General features: G+C 36.9%; 1 protein-coding gene across 3 annotated transcripts in view; it reads left to right on the top strand.

Moving 5' to 3' along the window:
* The window catches only part of DCLK2 (doublecortin like kinase 2), an 84863-nt gene that overhangs the window by 33926 nt on the left and 31945 nt on the right, over nt 1-18992 (top strand). For 2 of the 3 annotated variants that reach the window (XR_004549882.1, XM_034065032.1), the window contains exons 3-5: nt 9285-9387; nt 11794-11895; nt 16620-16714. Coding sequence is in view for 2 of the 3 variants with exons in the window: in XM_034065032.1 (XP_033920923.1) it covers nt 9285-9387; nt 11794-11895; nt 16620-16714 (300 nt within the window). In the remaining variant the exon portion in view is untranslated. Of the gene's footprint in view, nt 1-9284; nt 9388-11793; nt 11896-13249; nt 13301-16619; nt 16715-18992 lie in introns of all 3 variants that reach the window. The other variant, XM_031046778.2, reaches the window with a different exon arrangement.

Here is an 18992-nt window from a genome sequence, read left to right as displayed (position 1 = left end):
TTCTGCACTGGCCACAAACACTCAGTTTGAATTTCTTATTTTTCTATGAAAAAATAGTTCTTATTTAAGAAACTGCTGTTTCTGTATCCTCTCCAGGAAATAGTGTCTGCCCATGAACAGTGGAAGCCTTGGACTGCAGTAGGTTCTCTGTGAATACCACAGCAACTCATCAAAAGAATTGGGGAAATATATGACTTCATTTTTTTACGTTCTCCATAGTATTTGTATGCCATGTTTTTCGAGTAGGGTGATTGGCTAAAGGCACTTGTATCTATAATAGTACAAAAGGGGTAATTTTCTGGAAAAAAAAATGTGATTTTTATTTTAACTGCATTTTTGTTGTGAAACAGGGTGTCATTAAATCCATAACATTTCACTGCATTAGCTGAGCTAGCGGTCCTTATATGTACACTTTTTCTTTTAATGTTCTTTTGTAATACCTTTAGCTTTTATTTTTAGACTATCTACTCTCTGGTAAAATGGCAGGTTAGCTGTGAGAAGTCGGGTGCTATTTTTGGTTCTGTGTTAGGCTTCCCAGTTATGCCACTTAAGGAAAGAATCTGTTATGCTGACTTTTGAGCTGCTGAGATTAATGCACCTATGGGCAAATATATCATCTTTGTCTTGTAACTGAAAATACTGTGGGGTATTTTTCTCTTCAGACAAACTGGATTATAGTCAGATAAGTTGCATTTGCTAGTTGTCTTTCCAATTTCCACTTATTCTGTGTTCAGTAAGTGTGCTCTTTCTTTATGTAACTTGAAATTGAGAAGCATGATGTTAAATTTCACTGTTTAATACACTGAAATGATGACTCTCGTTGAAGTAATGGATAATACTGTGGCAAGGGATGTTCTGGGATGTTCTATGTTCCAGAGATAAATAGATGAGTTGTACAGTGTGATTCAAAAAGATTCACAGATTCCAGAATTTTAGTCCTTTCCAACTGCGATATCTAAATCGCTGCATGTAATCAGTTCAATACTGGAAATATGTTTTTTGCAGAAAGAGATCAGTTTTGCCCTTTGGAGTCTTGACAGAAAGTTCTACAAAAACTGGAAGGTTTTAAGAAATAGATATGTGTAGGAACTCACTTTAACTTGTGCATATTAGTACAGCTTATTTTTCTTACTGTCATTTCAATTGCAGTGAGGATGATCTATTTGAATTGCATCCAAATGCAGTCTTCCGTTTCCATGTGTGTTCATGTTCTGAATTAAACTTCGAGATGGTATAAAGTTTATGCAAAAATCTGTTTAAAATTGAAATAAAACCAAAATGTGATATGTACTCTATTCTGTCATCTGTTCCCAATAGCTGTATGGCTGTATGAGTTATGGCGACCTGACCAGTCTGTTTATGCAGTCTTTCTGCATTGTCATACTGTATTAGGCGTTTCCTGGGCTTACAGCCAGACTTTTTCTATTTACAAAGCAGCAGGCAAAGATTTAACATTTCTGGGGTTTTTTCTTACTCTTTAGAATCCCTGTGGGACAAAAGGGTTTGTCTTCTTTCTTTCTGCTGTTCCTCATCACAGGATATCAGTGAAAGGAAGTTCATTTTCTAATGATGACTGTAATAATATGACACAGCCATTGATTAAACAGTTATTTAGGAAGCTGGCCTAGAAGAATTATTCTCATTATGGTCTTTGTTTCAACACTCTTTTTTGCTTTTTTCTGTTTTCCTGAATAGGTTAACAAGCTGCCTTTATCCAATGCAGGCAAATTCCACATTTACAAATTTTTTAAATCAGAAAATTTAGTTTTTCTCTCAATGTTTACTGAATTTAATAAACTTGAAGGAGAAGTTGAAAGGCTGCCAGATGCCAAACCTCAAATGGTAAATCAGACAATGTTTTGTGGAAGTTCTGACCTAGAAATCAGATTTATTGTTGCAAACAAAAACCCAAGCTGGTCAAGATGCACAGTCATCAGAAGATGAGGTAATTATTTTTCAGGTTTTCTAACCCAGTTACTTTTGCATTCTTTCTGCATGACCTGATCTCTGTTACTGTATTTCATGTTTTAGTTGCAGAAATTAAGAGGTATTTGACCTAATTCCAATTATTTTTAGTGAACAAAGGAATTCAGCCCCCCTAAACCCCCCCCCCCCCCCTTTCCTTCACATCTACTAATGACCTTATTGAAGTTGGCTGTTTGGAAAATCATTATGATGCACTGCATTGTCCTCATAGCTACAGCTAGTAGGAAAGGTCTATAGAGTATCAAGCTTATAGTTATATATCCTCAAGCTTTAGGACTCTCCAACCTACTCTACGGCTGTTTTGGGCAGATGTGCCCAGACTTAGTAGCACTTGAGTTCTTTCAAACATTATATCAGAGGTTAGTAGCTTGCTTACACTTCTTTTGGTGTATAATTTTGTTTAATTTGGGAATTCCCAGAGAGATTCTGTAGCAGAGGTGTCACAGAGAATATGAGCTTGGGAGGAACATGAGTTTTTTCAGTTGTCTAATGCTACTTCTTTATACCAGCAGGAATCTTAACACTTGATCTGATTTTTCAGGTTTGCTACATATCTGATGTTGTAGTGTTTCTTGTTGCTATTCTTGTGTACACTGTGGGCTTCCATACTTGCCTGGCTCTTGGACAATTTATTTTTTGCTTGCTTCCAAATCACTTAGCATCGTTGCTGTCAACACTTTGTCAGTTCTACCAAATGAATAGATTGTTAATTAAGAAAAAGAATTCTGGCAATTACAGGTGGGCAAGGTTTTTTTGGGGGGTGGGGGCTCTTTGTTAGTGTTTTTTTTGTTTGGGTTTTGGTTTTTTTGTGTAGGTTTTTTTGATTGTTTGGGGTTTTTTTCTTTTTTAAAAGGCATGTCAGAGGCTCACTGGTTTGACTTTTCTCTGTATTTCTCCTTCCTGGGTATATTTTAGCTATCCAACTGGCTATTGTCTCACTGTTTACTGGGGGCATGTCAGGAATTGTGACTCGGTATAGCCAGGCAGATAGCTGCCTTAAGCTAACACCAAACCTCTTTTGTGCCGGTCTTGGTTTCAGTCACGTAGCATATTGATGGTTTAGTAAGTAATCAGGAATATTGGTTACACACCTCCTTTCCCTTGGTCAAGTTTTTCTATCAGAGACCAAGGGAAGTTCCAAGGTAAGAAAATCTATGTTAAAATCGCAGTACTCAGTAGGAGAGGGTGGGAATGCCCTTTTCACCTTCCTTTTCAAGTTCCTGAAACTGCCCATGTGGGAAGTTAAGTTTGCCCTTGGTGATGCAGCTGAAACAGAAGACAAACAACTGACCTGTTTCTAGAGGAGTGCTTTCCTGGTGTTTGCACTTTAGGATGTCCATAAACCCTTGAACTGTGAATCTGACAGCTTCAAAAACACTGCAAGAATGTCAATTATACTGTTTGTATGGCAGTGAGGGGCTAACTTTGTTTTAAAAGGGGAAACAAAAAGGACAATAATAAGTATGAACTGACTGGCAAAAGAGACAAATATTTGACTTTTGTTTGTTCATAAATAAAGGTTGATTTAAGGGGCAAAGGGTAAAACTGTCAGATGACATAGCTGTAATCTGTCCCAGTAACAAAGGAGGATCATTTCCCAACAAAAATGTGGAGACCCCTCATATTGAAGGCTGTAACAGGGAGGCTGTATCTAGATTTGTCATGCCGACATGGTAGCAGATTAGTCATTTTTTTTCCCCCAACAATTCCTGGAAAAAAAAACACCACATTTTTGTAAGATTTTCAACCTCAAATGCCTGTCACTACTGATGAGCTGAAAACATTCAGGAATCCAGCTGTTGACTGTGCATGCCAGCTCTCCCAGTTTTCCTTTTGCCTCGTATGTTATGTGCTTCCTTTTAAAAATACTTACCCCATATCCTGTTTTACTGAAGTCAGTAGATATAAATATTTCTTCTGTTATTAAATACAAATAATCTTGCATATCTTTTCCAGTTTTGATGGTTTAGTTCCGTTTTCAGCTGACGTACAGAATTTGTAATCTCCAGAAGCTTTCTTCAGACACAGGGTGTGGCTGTTCAGATTTGAGCTGAACAGTCCTGTTGCTGCTTACTTAAATTGAATCAGCCATACTAAATTAAGCCAAAGTATTTTTCTTTGCAGCTCTTCTTTCTACAATTGGAATGAAATGTATTTGTACAGCTGGAATAAACACAGTTTATCCAGTGAGCTCCTGGGTGGAGAGTTTTGTTAAGTGGTTACAGAAATCTTTCTGGTGCCAAAGAGAGAGGAATTGAATTGTTTAGTAATTTTGCAGATGTTTATAAAACCTCCATAGTGTCAGGGTCTCAAATTCTTTTCAATATTCTTTTTTTTTGCTCTAGAGGTTGGAGGACAAATATGCTGTAGATAAGGGTTTGTTCATATAATTCAGTATTTTAAATTGTAACTTCATCAGAAAGGACAATTATTAAATCCCTGCTAAATTCTGTCTACAAAAGATTGTTCATTATTCACGTTTCTTCTGTTGGGAATGAGCTGTCTTCTTGTTAGCTTCAGAGGTGGGAGTAGGGGTTGATTTAATTACATTTCTAAGACCTGTGTGATGGTAATGGGAAAGCAATTTCTGTATGGATCACAGTTTGTATATTCTAGTCGAGTAGCTTGATCTGACTGAAGCATTTCTTTGGAACAAACAAACTTTTGTGATTATAACTGTTAGACTATTTAAAATATAAACCTATTAATAGGAGTACCTGACACTAAAACACTGCAATAGTGTACAGCAGGGGATCAGGCAGTTGATTTTTCAAATAGGTGTGTTTCTCTCCCTTCTCTTGCAACACCCCATTTTCACATTTTGACTTGCAATTTTACCCATTCCTGTGAGTTTGTGCCTCCCCGCCCACCCACATGTAAACTATGTGCCTTCAGCTGTGTGATTTTGAAGTCCTTTTGCTGTTAATAGTCTTGCAAACTCCCATTAGTCATGCTGCTTCTGTAACATGCATATTTAGTACTATGTACTTCTGTTAGGAAGTCTTAAAAAACTTCATCCATTCAGTGTCTCAAGGTTTCCTCAGCTGGGGGGGAAGAGGAGAAATTTCATGACAAAAGGATGTGCTTTTCAGGTGACAAGCAATTGCAGTTTTGAATCACTGCATCACTGAGCCTCTTGCACACTTGTATAGATTTCTTGCAGTTGAAGCCAATTACAATTTAATTCTCCTGGTGCTGCTGCTTGAATTGGGCTGTCTTCTGATCTTTAGTCTAGTGGTGAGCACAGCCGTTCTGAGCCCATGAGGAAGCAGTGATGCCCAGAGTCATTTGCACATTGTCTCAGAAAGCTATAGTGAGAATGCAAGTGAACAGATTCTGTTGAAGCAGACACACAATAAACTGTGGGTGACCCTACTAACAAAGAAAATGTAATATTGATGTCAGTTGTATTTATTCTGAGACATCTTACATAACATTTTTGCTTTTCCTCATTCCCTTGTATTCCTGCTTGTAATTCTAAGCCATTAGAAGTATTTTTTAAAGGACTCAGAACATACCCAGTCCAGTTCTATCTAAATATGCACTGCTTTGCTGTGTATGGTGACAAATTTTGAATAAAAGCAGTGCAAGAAGACAGCGTGATAGCAGTCCAAGTTGTCTCTGGTGAGAGGAGCACCAGCAAGTCACTTTTTGTCCTAAATAAAGTCTTGCAGTGGAGTTACCAGCAGAACATAGGCAATGTTTGACTAGAAAGGAGTGTTGTATTTTGAAATAAATAAGGTTAGACACATTTTAAACATGTTAATTGAAGCATCCAGAGTTAACAAGGTAACAGTTACCTAAAGTGTTCCAGAAGCAGTTCTTCAAAATAGTTTCACTTTTCTGTGAAAAAGAAAAAGATCAAGAAAGTGTTAAACTCCTTTGGTGTAAACTTTTGTATTGCTGACTATAATGATAAATCCTAAAAAAACTTCTTTGTGCAGCCCTCTATGAGCCCTCCATTAAAAAATATCAGATTTAAAAGAGATTTTTTTTCCTGTTGGTGAACAAATAATGTTTTTCTTGCTCTTTTAAAAGGGCATAATCTGTGGTAATAAAAGCCATGGACAGGAGAGAGAGTTTTACTGCAATGCCACCGATGGAAAGCATGGAAGTGGCCAGATCTGAATCTCAAAAATGACCTAATAACTGGAATTTTAGAAAGGATCTCATTTTGGTGCTGAACAGTCTTCAGGGTGTTTAAGATTTTCATCTTCATGTATAGAAGCTCACAACATCAAGACTCGCAAGAGAGTCACTAGTTGAATGATTGCATATTTGACTATTTGTGCTATGGTACACTTGTATATGTGGTTTTGCTAATACCATCTTCCTTTGAAATGCATTTTAGGAAATATTTTGAAGGACTGAACAGTTCTTTTAGCACCAACTGCAGCAAAACAAAAAATGGGTAAGACAGTCTATAGAGGCCTAGTGGAAAGAGAAGCAGCATTTGCCGTATGCTAAAGAACTGACAAAAGAAATTTTGTTTGCATTGACATTCTTTGGGGTGGAATTACATGATTTGCAAGTTAGACCACAGTGAACCTGAAGCATAGAAAATCCCATGCAAATGGTTTATTCATTTCAGCTTTCTCTTAATGGCTTTTTTGGACACAGCTATCATTAATTGCAGCATACACATTGATTTTAACTCTGTAGGAAATAAAGTATGCTTATTTTAGCATATGTTTGCACCATGGGAGCTGCTCTTTTGGCTTAATTATGATAAAGGCCTAGAAAAATAACCATTAAATTATACATTTAGGAAAACAGAAGATTTCTATGAACTGGTTTTAAAACTACTTCCGTTACCTCATAATGTGTGGTTATTTGGGATCAGTAAGATCTAGCAGATCTTTAGTCCTTGTTGAATATGCTTTTTCAACGTTTTTTTTCTTCTGTGTTTAGCTGGTACAGACTATTTGCAGGGAGAAGGAAGACCTCCAGTATTCACTACTGGAATATAGTGAGCATCTGTATAAATCTTTTATACTTGCTTTTATCTAGCTTCCAGTTATAAATATAGTTTAGTATCTTTTACAGTAAGCTAAAGTGCATTTTGGTGTATGACTGACAGGTGGAAGTCACACAGGTCGGGTACAGTGTTCAGGCAGACTGAAAAGCTGGCGTTAGCCTGAGCTCTAAGATGGAGATTCCATTGCTTCACCTTCCAGCAGTTTTTCTGATCATTGTTGCTTGTGGTTATTCTTCTGTATATACATGAACATGCGGGGAAGTACCTGTTGAAATTAATAGCTTAAAGTTTTTTATTCCTCTCCCCAATAGCCATTTACCAAAGATTTTAAGGTGCATTTCTCCTATCATCTTTTGTGCGCAGATCTTCCCCTTCCTTTGTAGAATTGTTTTGCAAAACCAAAAGGATAATGCTGCATGTAGCTATATCCTAGTGAATTTTCCATTCTGACATAAGACTTGTCATTCTCACCTCTCTTACACTCAGCTCAGATGTTAGACTGGAGAGGCTAAGGGGTAAAGCTTTGAATCAAACCAGAAGATTAATTTTAGGCTCTGCTAAACCACAGCATTTAGTTCAAATCTGCTTGAAACAGCACTGCAAGGGCGTTGAGTGCATGAGTAGAGTAGCGGTGGGTAGACAGAGCCTGTGGAAATGACACCTTGTTTTGGCAACTGTGGGTGTGAGCTTATGCCTCACAGAACATTTCTGCCTGTGTCCAGCAGTCCTACTGGGATAAGTATTCCAAAAGCTTTCTCACAAGTTTTCCTGCAGTGGTGTGTTTGGGCTGGTTCCTAAATTACTAAAATCCGTGGAAATGATAATGAGTCCTCTTATTAGTAGAGAAAGTTACTAAGTAGAGGAATAATCTATTAGTTTTGCTTAAATTTGTACAGCTATTTGAATCCAGCTATTGCTGCTCTTTGGGTAACTAGAAGCAGCACTTTCAAGTACAGCTGAATGTGTCTCTCATCAATGTGAGCAGATTGTCATTGCAATGGTAAGTTAACAATAAAAGAATTTTGGCGATGGCTGGAGTCCTTTGGCAGTGTAACCCAGTGACACAAATGCTGGATACTGCATGTGCCACTGTAGTGAGGATCTTGCTGTAAGGGCACCGGCTGTTATTTCTGGGTTAGCTGCCATGACAACTGCGCTGCTGGTGAATGCTCTGGGTGGGTGTTCTTGCAGAGAGCCGAGGGTCATTGATATTCTGAGTGTTTCTCAGATTACTGCAGGCAGTAGAGACCCCTTCCTGTAGTTCTGCCAATGTTTACTATTATTGCAGTGGGTCAAATATGCAAATGCCATTGACGGGTATCTGGGAAAGAAAAAAGCTAGTTTCCCTAAAAGCATTTTTTTGTTTTACTTCTTTAATTGCATGGTTTTACCAAATGGTTCTAAGTTTCTTAGCTTCTACATAGCTTTTATTGTCAGATCTCATTTGGGTGTGCAGTGTTACAGGGAAACAATTATACGGTAAAATTGCAATCTGTCTGCATTTAAAGAATAGCTTGCTACATGCAAGCACTTTTTTTTTTGTTTTTCCAAAGGAGTTAAAATGTTTTTGTTGGGATTTCTTGTGACATTTTTGGGTTTAATTGTTTTTAAAGCAGACCCTTGCTCCTTCACAACCTGACTTTTTATTTGCTTTTGAGGAATCAGTTTTGTTCCAAGGTCTTTGGGTTTGTATTTTTAAAGTATGACTGAAACACTATTTTCCTTTCTGATCCGTACTGAAATACATTGTGACATCATCCCTGGGAGAATTAAGAACAGACGGAGCTGCAAAGGGCATGGACTCTGTATTTTTACTTTTTCTTCTTGAATATGAAATACCTTTTAATCAAAGGGGGAATAAGTTTTTTATTTAACAGGACATTAAAATATGAAAATTAAATGCCTTGGACCATACAAGAATGAATTTGTAGTGCAATCATTTTAACTCAAGAGATTTTTCCCTAAGTAATTAATGTAAGAATACAAGAAGCTTTGATACTTGAGTGGTGTTTATAGCTGGTCTTGTCAAATCGTCAGCATGTATGTGTAGTTACAGGCAAAAATGTAGGTGTTACATGTAAGAAAAGGGGCTCATGGAGGTGAGGGGCAGTCATAATGATTTTTTTTGACCCTGTGGTTTCCTATACTATTAGGAGAGCCCAAGTACTTGAGAACTGGAGTGTTTCTATAATAAAAAGAACATTATGGTATCACTGTGAAAAGGAAAACACAAACTTATTGACTGCCGCTGACTAACTGAAGATTTAGTATTCAAAAGTACTGCATTTGTTTATTTTGATTTGTGTATTTTGCTGTCAAGGTGACATGCTTGCAGGACTTCTTTGGAGATGATGATGTCTTCATTGCATGTGGGCCTGAGAAATACCGGTATGCTCAGGATGACTTCGTGTTGGATCACAGCGGTAAGACTGTACATCCTAAACCCACTGAAATAGTCAACTTAATTGATAATTCTTCCTAACCCTGTTCAATTCTCAAGAGTTGTGTGATCTAGGAAAATATACAAGGGAATATATTTTCCTATGGATTAGAAAGTTTTTCCAAGCTATCATCTGAATTCTGTAAGTCTGTTAAAATGCACTAACAATTCTGATCTGTTTTCTTGGAAAACAGACCCTCTTAAATTACATGGAAAAGAGCACTGAATTTTGAAAGGTTCAGTCATGGATCTAAAATCTGGTATAAACATTCACTTTTGACATCCGTAACCATAAGATGATTCCCATATTGCTATCCTCATAAGATTTTTGAAAAATCACATATATAACCACACTCATTTCAGGTCCTGCTTGACAATTCATACATTCCAGTCTTGTCTGCTATGGAACAAGTGTTGAACCTGTTTATATTGTGAGGTTATAGGGGGTGTTGGGTAGGGAAGGAGGTGAGATAAAGTGAGACTTTGTGCCTGTGCTGTCTGCCATTGATCATGAATTTAACTTGTCTATAAAAATTGTTTTTCTGTTAAAGAGAAACTTTATGAAGTTCAAGGAAAAAGCTCTTTCCTCTACCAGTGAGTTTTAGAATTGGCTTGGAATATCAAATAATATATGTGCTGGGGTTTTTCCCTTCATGTTCATAGAATCATAAAATAGTTCGGGTTGGAAGGGACCTTTAAAGGTGCAACCCCCCTGCAATAAGCTGGGACAACTTCAACTAGATCAGGTTACTCAGAACCCTGTCCAACCTTGCCTTGAGCGTTTCTTAGGATGGGGCATCTACAACCTCTCTGGGCAACCTGTTCCAGCGTTTCACCGTTATCATAAAAACCCTCTCATATATAGTCTGAATCTAATCCTTTTTTAGTTTAAAACTATTAACCCTTGTCCTATTGCTACAGGACCTACCAGACATGTTTTTTCTGTCTATCTTGGTTCTTTGAATAATCACTCTGATTTTCTTTTATGAAAAAAATTAATCTGTGGTAAAGAAATCTTGACCTGTCAAGGATCAGATTATTTGAAGAGAGCTTCAGATTGTGAATAAGAGGGCTGTCTGTTTTTGGGGGGGGGGGGGGGGTTGCCTTTCTGTCAGCTAACTGAAGGCAAAAACACTTGCTGCTTTTCTCATTTTTACAAATGCTGTAATTGCATTATAAAATCTTTAGTTACATCAAGAAGTGTTGATATATATCTAAACACTGGTCCATATGTTTTGATGGATGGAGGATTTAGCCAGGTCTCACTCTGTTGTTATTGCCAGTATACTACTTTTCCAGAACTGCCTGATTGTGCTGATTTAGCTAATGTGGAAGTGACAAGAAGGGTACTTTTTTAGCATAATTTTAGACTAGACCTACCTATGCAGGAATGGAAGAGCATGGCTGTATTAACTCACACTGCAGATGCCAGTCTGGGCAAAATCATAATTTTCCCTGGAGATTTTATGACCATAAGTTTGGTTTCCCCATTGCACCATGCACAGACTAATTGGTGTCATTTCCTATCTGAGAACCCAGTGATGGAGGGGTTTTCCTTCCTTCTTCTCTTCAAGCTTAAGTGGCCTCTGCTTCTTCTAAGTCTGGAGGTCTTAATGGGGAAAAGCAGGTTAGGTACAGAGTGGAACATGACTGGCAGGGCATGCAGCTCTGCTATCTACTTTTGGTGATGATGTGGCTTTATAATGATGGCATTGACATCATAGTGATGAATAACAGGACAGACTTAGAAGGGAAATTTATATGATTCCATTTGGAGTGATTTGCAGTGGATGCTAACTGTAGGAATTAAAATGTTTCCAAAATATCAATGAATATATGCCTATTGATTTCTTTCCCCTTTAGGTTGTCCTTTATTTAATGATATATAGCTGGTGGTAAATGATAGTAATCTGTTGTCTCAGCCTTTTGGAAGCAATAGACATTTTTCACCTCTTTAAAAATCGGTCACAATATCAGTTTTCTGCAAAAAAGTAAAGCAAATGGAGTTTTCTGTGCAGTTTCCCTATAGAAAGCTGCTGTTATCAGCATGTAAGATTTACTGAATTACCAGAACTTTGGCATCAGCTGACTTCTTTGCTCTTTCAGCAGTGTGTAGATACAAACTTGAATTACAGTAATAATCCAGCTTCAAGACATGAAGAAATACTACATGCAGAAGCTGTGTTACATACAGTGTTTGGGTAGCTCAAATCTATATAGCATGTAAGTTAAAGTTCTGACATGCACTTATAAATTTGTTTCATTCAGTTAGGCAAGCATGTTTAGAAATTCGTGATGTTCATTTTCTGGATAACAAACAGCAATGGTAGTGTTTGGAGGAAGCCTGTACACTGAAGCGTTGTCAAATATCTATCTGCTTGCTTTGCAGAATGCCGTGTTATGAAGTCCTCTTATTCCCGGTCATCTGGGACAAGATATACTGGGTCCAAAAGTCCAGGACCTTCCCGTCGAAGCAAATCACCTGCCTCAGGTACTATTTCTAGGAGAGAGCTGAATGTATAAAACACATGAAAGTCAGAAACTGTTTAATGGGGTGAAAAAACTGTTGGCTCTGTCTGAAATACGAGTGCTATGGTTTGTTTCCTGAAGAGAAATTTGTTGTTTTTTTAATTTTTTTCCTATTTTTTTCTTCTTCAGTCTTTCTCATAGAATTAATACTAATTTATAATAAAATCTGCATTTATTTTTGAATCCTGAGAAGAAATGTGGTTTCTATTTTTTAATTAACAGACACAAAAGGTTTCAGTTTATGAACACTGGAATAATTTGTGCTAATTGTACACTTGGGATGTGTTTTCAGCATGGCATTTGATTTTCTTGAAGTCTATTAATTAAAAGGATGGTTATGTGGTTAAAGTCATGTTCACTGAACTAGAGTATACACTTAAGTGTTCTGAATTTGGACAGTTTCTCCTATGCAAGCCAAATACTGTCAGAAATAGAGAAGTTTGCTGTTTCAAGTAATTTTAGGAGATGTTCTGGAATGTTATTGCCCATTAACAGAGAATCTGTTGGGTTTTTTTTTGTTCTTGTGCTTCCTGTAATTGCAAAGAAAGGCTCACATTGTGTTTTGTAACATATGGTGTTCAGCCAAACTGCTGGCAAATCACTGAGTCTTTTACAAAAATTAATAGAAAAGAAAATTTCTTGAGGGAAAATACAACTTCATTTTTTTTTTTCCTCAGACCTGGAGAAGTAGCTCTGAAATCAAACCATTGAATATGTAAATATACATGCTCTGTTTTGAGCATAACTACATAATTACCGATAATACAAACTTCTGTGTGTGTATTCAAAACTGTAATGTCTTCCATATTCTCATTTCAATATTAATATATGTTTTGCCTAATTATGCTGTTTAACATAATTGTATCTCTTTGAGTTCTTTCAAAGTGGAATATTAATCATTTGTTAGTAAAATGTTGAACATTTAACTGAAAAACCTCTAAGAAGGATTGGGGTAACAACAAAGATATCTGTAGCATGAAGGGCAAGGTTCACAACTGATCTATATTTCATGCAATCGTGTTGACCCTAGTGAGATTTTATGGGATATCTGTCAACAGTGAATTTTATGCAAAGTATTTAGAAATCAGTGCTGTCATTCCCTTATGTATTTCTACTTGGACACCCCTTTGGTCAGGTTAATTTGAAAAAGAAGTATCCAAACTGTCTAGTATTTATCGTTCTATTTACTTGCCATTTTTTCTCATGTAGTCTTTACTTACCTTTATTTACCCTTCTTCCTTTCATGCATGTTCACAGCTGTTTAATAACTTCTTTCCTTAATGTCTTTTTCCTTTGTGTCAAATATATGAGTACAGTAAAGAAGGGTGGCCACTACTCCAGTGCTCATTCTTCAGCAAAATCCCCAGGTGAGCCATTACTATTATGGCTGTATATCACTAGTGTGTCTCCTCCCTCTCCATTTACCTGTATTCTTTTCACTTGTATTTGTGAATATTTTCAAGCTTGAAACACGCTTTTGCTTTCGCTGAGCCAGAGTCATCATGGGTGTAAGTTTTTTGTGGAAGTAAATTGCTTGAGTGAAATAGCACGTGATGCTTCATAATGGATGGACATCTGCTAATGGTGTCAAAATTAAGTTTATAAAGGTACAATTTGAGTACAAGTAGAGGAGCATTTTGAGGGGTACTACACTGTATGTGTATTCTAAAGCATATTATAACAGGAAATTTCAACTGGTGCAGAAAGGCAAGGATAAGAGCTGCTGAAAGAGGTGTGAAAATGCATCGTAGTGTTTTCCTTTTATTTCCAGTTTCTCGCCTTTTTTTTTCTTGTGTTATTTCAGCCTTAAGTTCTAGACAGCTAGAAACCCTTTTGAACCTTTAGTAAAAGTTTCCCTAAAACAAGAAACATGTATTTTGATTAGCAAGTAAGTTGAGATGTTGGACCATACTAGAAATTATCAATTTAAGGGGTGTTCCTAGGTTTTTCAGTTTTCAATATTCTAGTATGTTAAAGAATGGTAGCCTAATATATACTACTTAAAAGAATGACAGAGAAGAATTTTTTTCTGTGTATTCAGGCTGCTCTACATGTTAAAAGGAACCTCAAAAGAAATTATACTTAGAAAATAGATAAAAAAGGTAAGTGTCATAATACATGAAAAAATCAGCAAATGAATAGCAGCAGCAAAGTTTGTGCCAAAAGTGAATACAGATTGCTTGTGTGGGTTTTGAGGGGAAAAAGAAAAGAAAAAAGTACAGCTGTCTGAAATAGCAGTGTTGTGGTTTAACCCCAGCTGGTAACTAAGCACTGCACAGCTGCTTCTTCACTCTCCCTCCTGCAGCAGGATGGGGGAAGAGCACTGAAAGGGTAGAAGTGAGAACACTCATGAGTTGAGATAAGAATGGCTTCATAATTGAAATAAAGTAATGATAATGGAATAATCAGTAATGAAAAAAATCAATTAAGTAATGAAATAAAATAATGGTAATAAACTGGAATGAAACAGAAAATAACAAAGAGAAGTGAAACCCAAGAAAGTAAAGTGATGCAAATGAAAACAATTGCTCCCTGCTGACTGACTGGTGCCCAGTCAGCCCCCGAGCAACAGCCTCCCTGCCAACCATCCCACTTGTTTTATTGCTAGGCATAATGTCATATGGTATGGAACACCCCTTTGGTCGCTTGGGATTATCTGTCACAGCTTTTGACCTTGCCAGCTTTTTGTGGACGTCCAGTCAGAACAACACCCTTGTTCACCGAGCATATCTAAGATACTAGGAAAGACCTAGAGTACTGCCAGTGTAGGCTGGGATATTCTTCTTTAGACAGTTATGAAAAAGAAGAAGATTATGTTAATCGGCCAATTAGGTATATTTTAGCGATTCTGACGATGCTTAAAAGGATGGTAGTGACTTAGTGACAGATAAGGATGTATTATATCATATGCCTCAATGGTCATATTCAGGAAATAATGACCTTTTTGTGAGCTGTATAAAAAGAATGCATGAAACATTTTTTTCCTCCTGTACTAATAATTAGTCCTTTGAAGCAGATTCTTCCACTGAAGTATCTCATTTTTGCACATGAACTTTACATCTCAATATTTCTCCTAATGGCTAGAGCAAATTGTGTATGCAGGAAGCAGAAAACAGTAAACTAGCATTCACTAGCCCTTTTCATCATCATACTTGCAAATTCTTTATAAAACACAGATGCATTGATATGCCAGGTTTCAAGAATGTGGTCGAAAACCAAATGATGAAAAGAAAACTGCAGGAGGCACATATATTCCTATATAATTTTAGCTTCTTAAAAAAACACTTAGATAATTTGCCCATCATTCTTGCAGGCAAACTTTTTTAAAATCAAGGCAAAAATATCTCAAACATACTGAATACTTTTGGTAGAAAAGACTAAGCTCTTAGTCCTGAGACAGATTTGGGAATGTAAATACAAGTTACCAGATTTCAAGATAGACTTATTCTGTAGATAACTGCTGATTACTTATATCTTAACATCACACATCAGAGAGAGAAATTTTCATTAAAAACAGGAGTTTGTGGAAGTTGCAGTGCATTCAGCCTTGCCTGCTGGCAGATGGACTGCCCAGGTTGTAAAAACAGTGCTTGGAAGGCATCTTTAGCACTCAAATAATGTTTGGGTACTAGGTTGGTTAGTAGACACTTGTAGAATAAATCCAGTAGTGCTAGTTAAGAAGTGATGCATAACCCATGACAGACCTCTGAATATGTAAAGAATATATGCAGGTGTAACTTTTACTTTGAAGCTAACTTTCTGTTTGTTGGGGTTCCATTTTTCTTTCTGAAAAGATAATCCTTCACCATGAATCAGCTATGAAACCTTTTTAGTTCTAAAGTTTCTGCCTAGTATTTTCATCTCCCAAGGAAAAAGGAGGTTCATGTAGAGAAGAAATAATGTTGCATCGTATGATTCTATGATTCTATGAGCAGTGTGCTGTTCTGTCTGCATAATGAAATTCATCAGTCTGGTTTCGTCAGGAAAATCCAGGGACTGACCTAAGTTATATTAAGGTCAGATGTTGTGTCAGGCCTATCTGGAGAGCTAGCCTTCAAATGAAGGAACACTTGAAGTCAAGAAGGAGTGTATTGTCTGTTTCCACAGACACTTAAACTTATGTGAAAATCTGAAATAGCCTAACTTGTTTGCTTTTTTTTCCCAAATCAGTATTTTTCTGAGCCACTATGTAAGTTCTTTATCATCCAAATAGCTTGTACTTCTTGTTTTTTCTTTTCTTAAAAAAAAATCCAAACAAAACAACTTGGATTCTGTGAAACTTTCTGCCTAGACAGGACTGTTGATCCAAAAAGAAGATGCTTTCTCTCTCCATATTTTATTGTGTGACATCACAATAAATGACATAATTCTAAAAGACTGTAGCTATTTTTTGTCCAAAGATCTTGCACTGGCAAAGAACAGAATAAGCCTGCTTAATCTCTAGAATGACTACGCAAAATCTGTGTGTCTTCCTTGGTCCCATATCCAGCCTCATGAGTTTTGGGGATGCAGTTGTGTGGCATGCAAGACATATTTTCTTCATAATACTGAGGAGTCTGTTTTGCTCTTTGTATGCAGACTTGAAGGATTACTTGTTAGAGAGGTATGTTGTGTTTAAAAGAAAGTTACAGTTTTTTACTTCTGTTCACTTTTCTTCCATTTGTTTGCTTTTATTGCTTTGGCCAGTTAATGGAACCCCAAGCAGTCAATTATCCACCCCAAAATCTACAAAGTCCTCCAGTTCTTCACCAACAAGCCCAGGCAGCTTTCGAGGACTCAAGGTAAGTGCAAGAATAATCAAAACCCCCAAATCCCATTATTTATCCACATATTAAATGAATTAACGATGTGTAACAATGATGCTGAAAAAATAAAAAGAAAAAGGGGGGGAAAAGAGTTGCAATTCTCTAGTGTAGCCTTGCTAGTATGACTTTTGAGTTGAAATGGTGAGGAGATCTGAAGTAAGATTTTTGTGTTTTGTCTTTGGTTGGTAGCTTAGGAAAAGTGGAGGTTGATGGTGTTTTGAATATGCCAATTTGCCCCCCGATTTTTCCATTGTTTCATAGATTGCAGAAATCCACCAAGTAATTTATATTCCCTCAGCCTATATAAATGTAGTATCCACTTTTCAATACCATACAGTCTTGTAACATTGTCTAAGATTTCATCTGAAGCACGGTTCTTCATCCGTGGCACACAGTTTCACCCGCTAATGCAGCCTCCTGCCTGGAAGCATATGAGGGGTTCCCTTGAGAGCAGCCTAATGGCTGGCAGATTTTTCTCTGTGTTGCACCAAGAGAATTGTCTTTCTTTCCTACTTAAAAACTGGTGACATTTACAGTTCATACAGGCTGCTCTGTGCCTTTGGCTCAGTAAAATAAAAGGAACAATCTGGAGCACTTTTGAGCATCTTACTGCTGCATTTGTGCAGCTGTCCTTTCAAGGAGAATTTTTTAGGAAATCATCCATTGCAGCCTCTCTGCAAATGCATGGGATGGTTTGCAGTGATTATTCTGGTCAAGTAATAGCTCCCATTGGTGAGCACAACAGTTGTGAAGAGTCTGCATAATTCTGTGGAAAACTGTTTTCTCAATTAAGAGACTGGCTGTAGGACGTGATTTGAATAGTATTTAGATTTGGGTTTAGACATGCTAATTGTTACCAGGTCTTTGTCTGTTTTGCAAGCAGTATGGCACTGGTTTCTGCCAGGCTTCTGTGATAATTCTGAGGAAATATTTTGATTTATTTGTTTAATTCTAATGTATTTTTATTTGTTTGGTTCATTGAGGCAATTTAGTGTTGATCTCTGCATTTATGTTGTTAAGTTGTACCATCCCATAGCTTCTCTTTGTCCAAAGCTAATTAGATTAGCCTTTCCCCTCTAAGCATTTTCAAGGGAAATAATAGTTCTGACAATGAAATTTGGAACTGTGTCTTAAAATTTGTCTGGACAGCTTTTGTACAGAACTTACACTACAGGACACCCAAGTCATTGGACTTGAGGTTCTCATCTGGTCTGCACTATAATTAGAAAATACTTTTTCATCTTCAATGAAATCGCAAGTTTAGAAACTAGATAATTTGGGTGTGTGGTGGTTTGGTTGTTTTTTTTGGGGTTGGTTGGTTGGTTTTGTTTTGTTTTGCTTTGTTTTATTCCCCCCCCTTCCCCCCCCCACTCCGTTCTGTCTGCTTTAGGCGATTAAAGCTCCATTAAGATAGAGATAATTCTAATAGTAACAATTAATTTTCAGTAAAGTGAACATGTCCTCTTTCCCTTTCAATGTCAATTTCACTGAAGTAGGCTGTTGTACTTCTTCATTTTGGAATTTAATCAATGCTGGATACTAACGAGTTTTTGTGTAAATCATTCATCCCTATATGACCAAAGAAGACAGCAAAATCAAATTGATCATCTCAGACCTGATGTGTTACTGTAGAGAGTACCTCTTGTTTTATCCTTTTAAGCTGCATCTATTCATTAGGAGCATCCCAGCTGTGCTCCTGAGACTAGAGATAAAGTTCTATAGTGACTCTCAGGATAAATTCCAAAAGGATCAAGTGCACTGCACAGTAACCCTTGTTTGTTGTCTATGTTCTAGTACTAATAACTGATTTCATGAAGAATCATCATAAAATCAGTAGCAGGGAGGCATGGTTTTATGCAAAACCACATTCTTTTAAGAAACCTGTTATTTCTGTAGGATTGATCTTGGTCAGTCTGATGAGGAAAAGAGAAGGAAAGCAGGGACCAATTTTACTATTTTGAGATTACAGTTTTTCTCTATTGTTAAATAATTCTTTGTTGCTAAGGCTACATTGTGGCACAGGCTTCCTGCACTTACGTAAAGAAGGTGTCATGACTACAGCTGAATTAAAATGTAGATGTAAATACCATGGCAGACAGTGAAAGAATAAAGTATATTTTTGAGTTTTCTGGCTCTGAAAAATGAAATATATTGGCAGATTTATTGCGTAGAAAACATATGTGTTTATTTTTGTAGAGCACAAAACAGCAACAGTTAATAATGACTTTATATGAGCTAGGACCAGCAGGTAAAG

The sequence above is a fragment of the Melopsittacus undulatus genome, chromosome 7, assembly GCF_012275295.1.
Source record: "Melopsittacus undulatus isolate bMelUnd1 chromosome 7, bMelUnd1.mat.Z, whole genome shotgun sequence".
NCBI classification, from domain to species: domain Eukaryota; kingdom Metazoa; phylum Chordata; class Aves; order Psittaciformes; family Psittaculidae; genus Melopsittacus; species Melopsittacus undulatus.
This window is presented reverse-complemented; position numbering and strand designations above follow the sequence as displayed.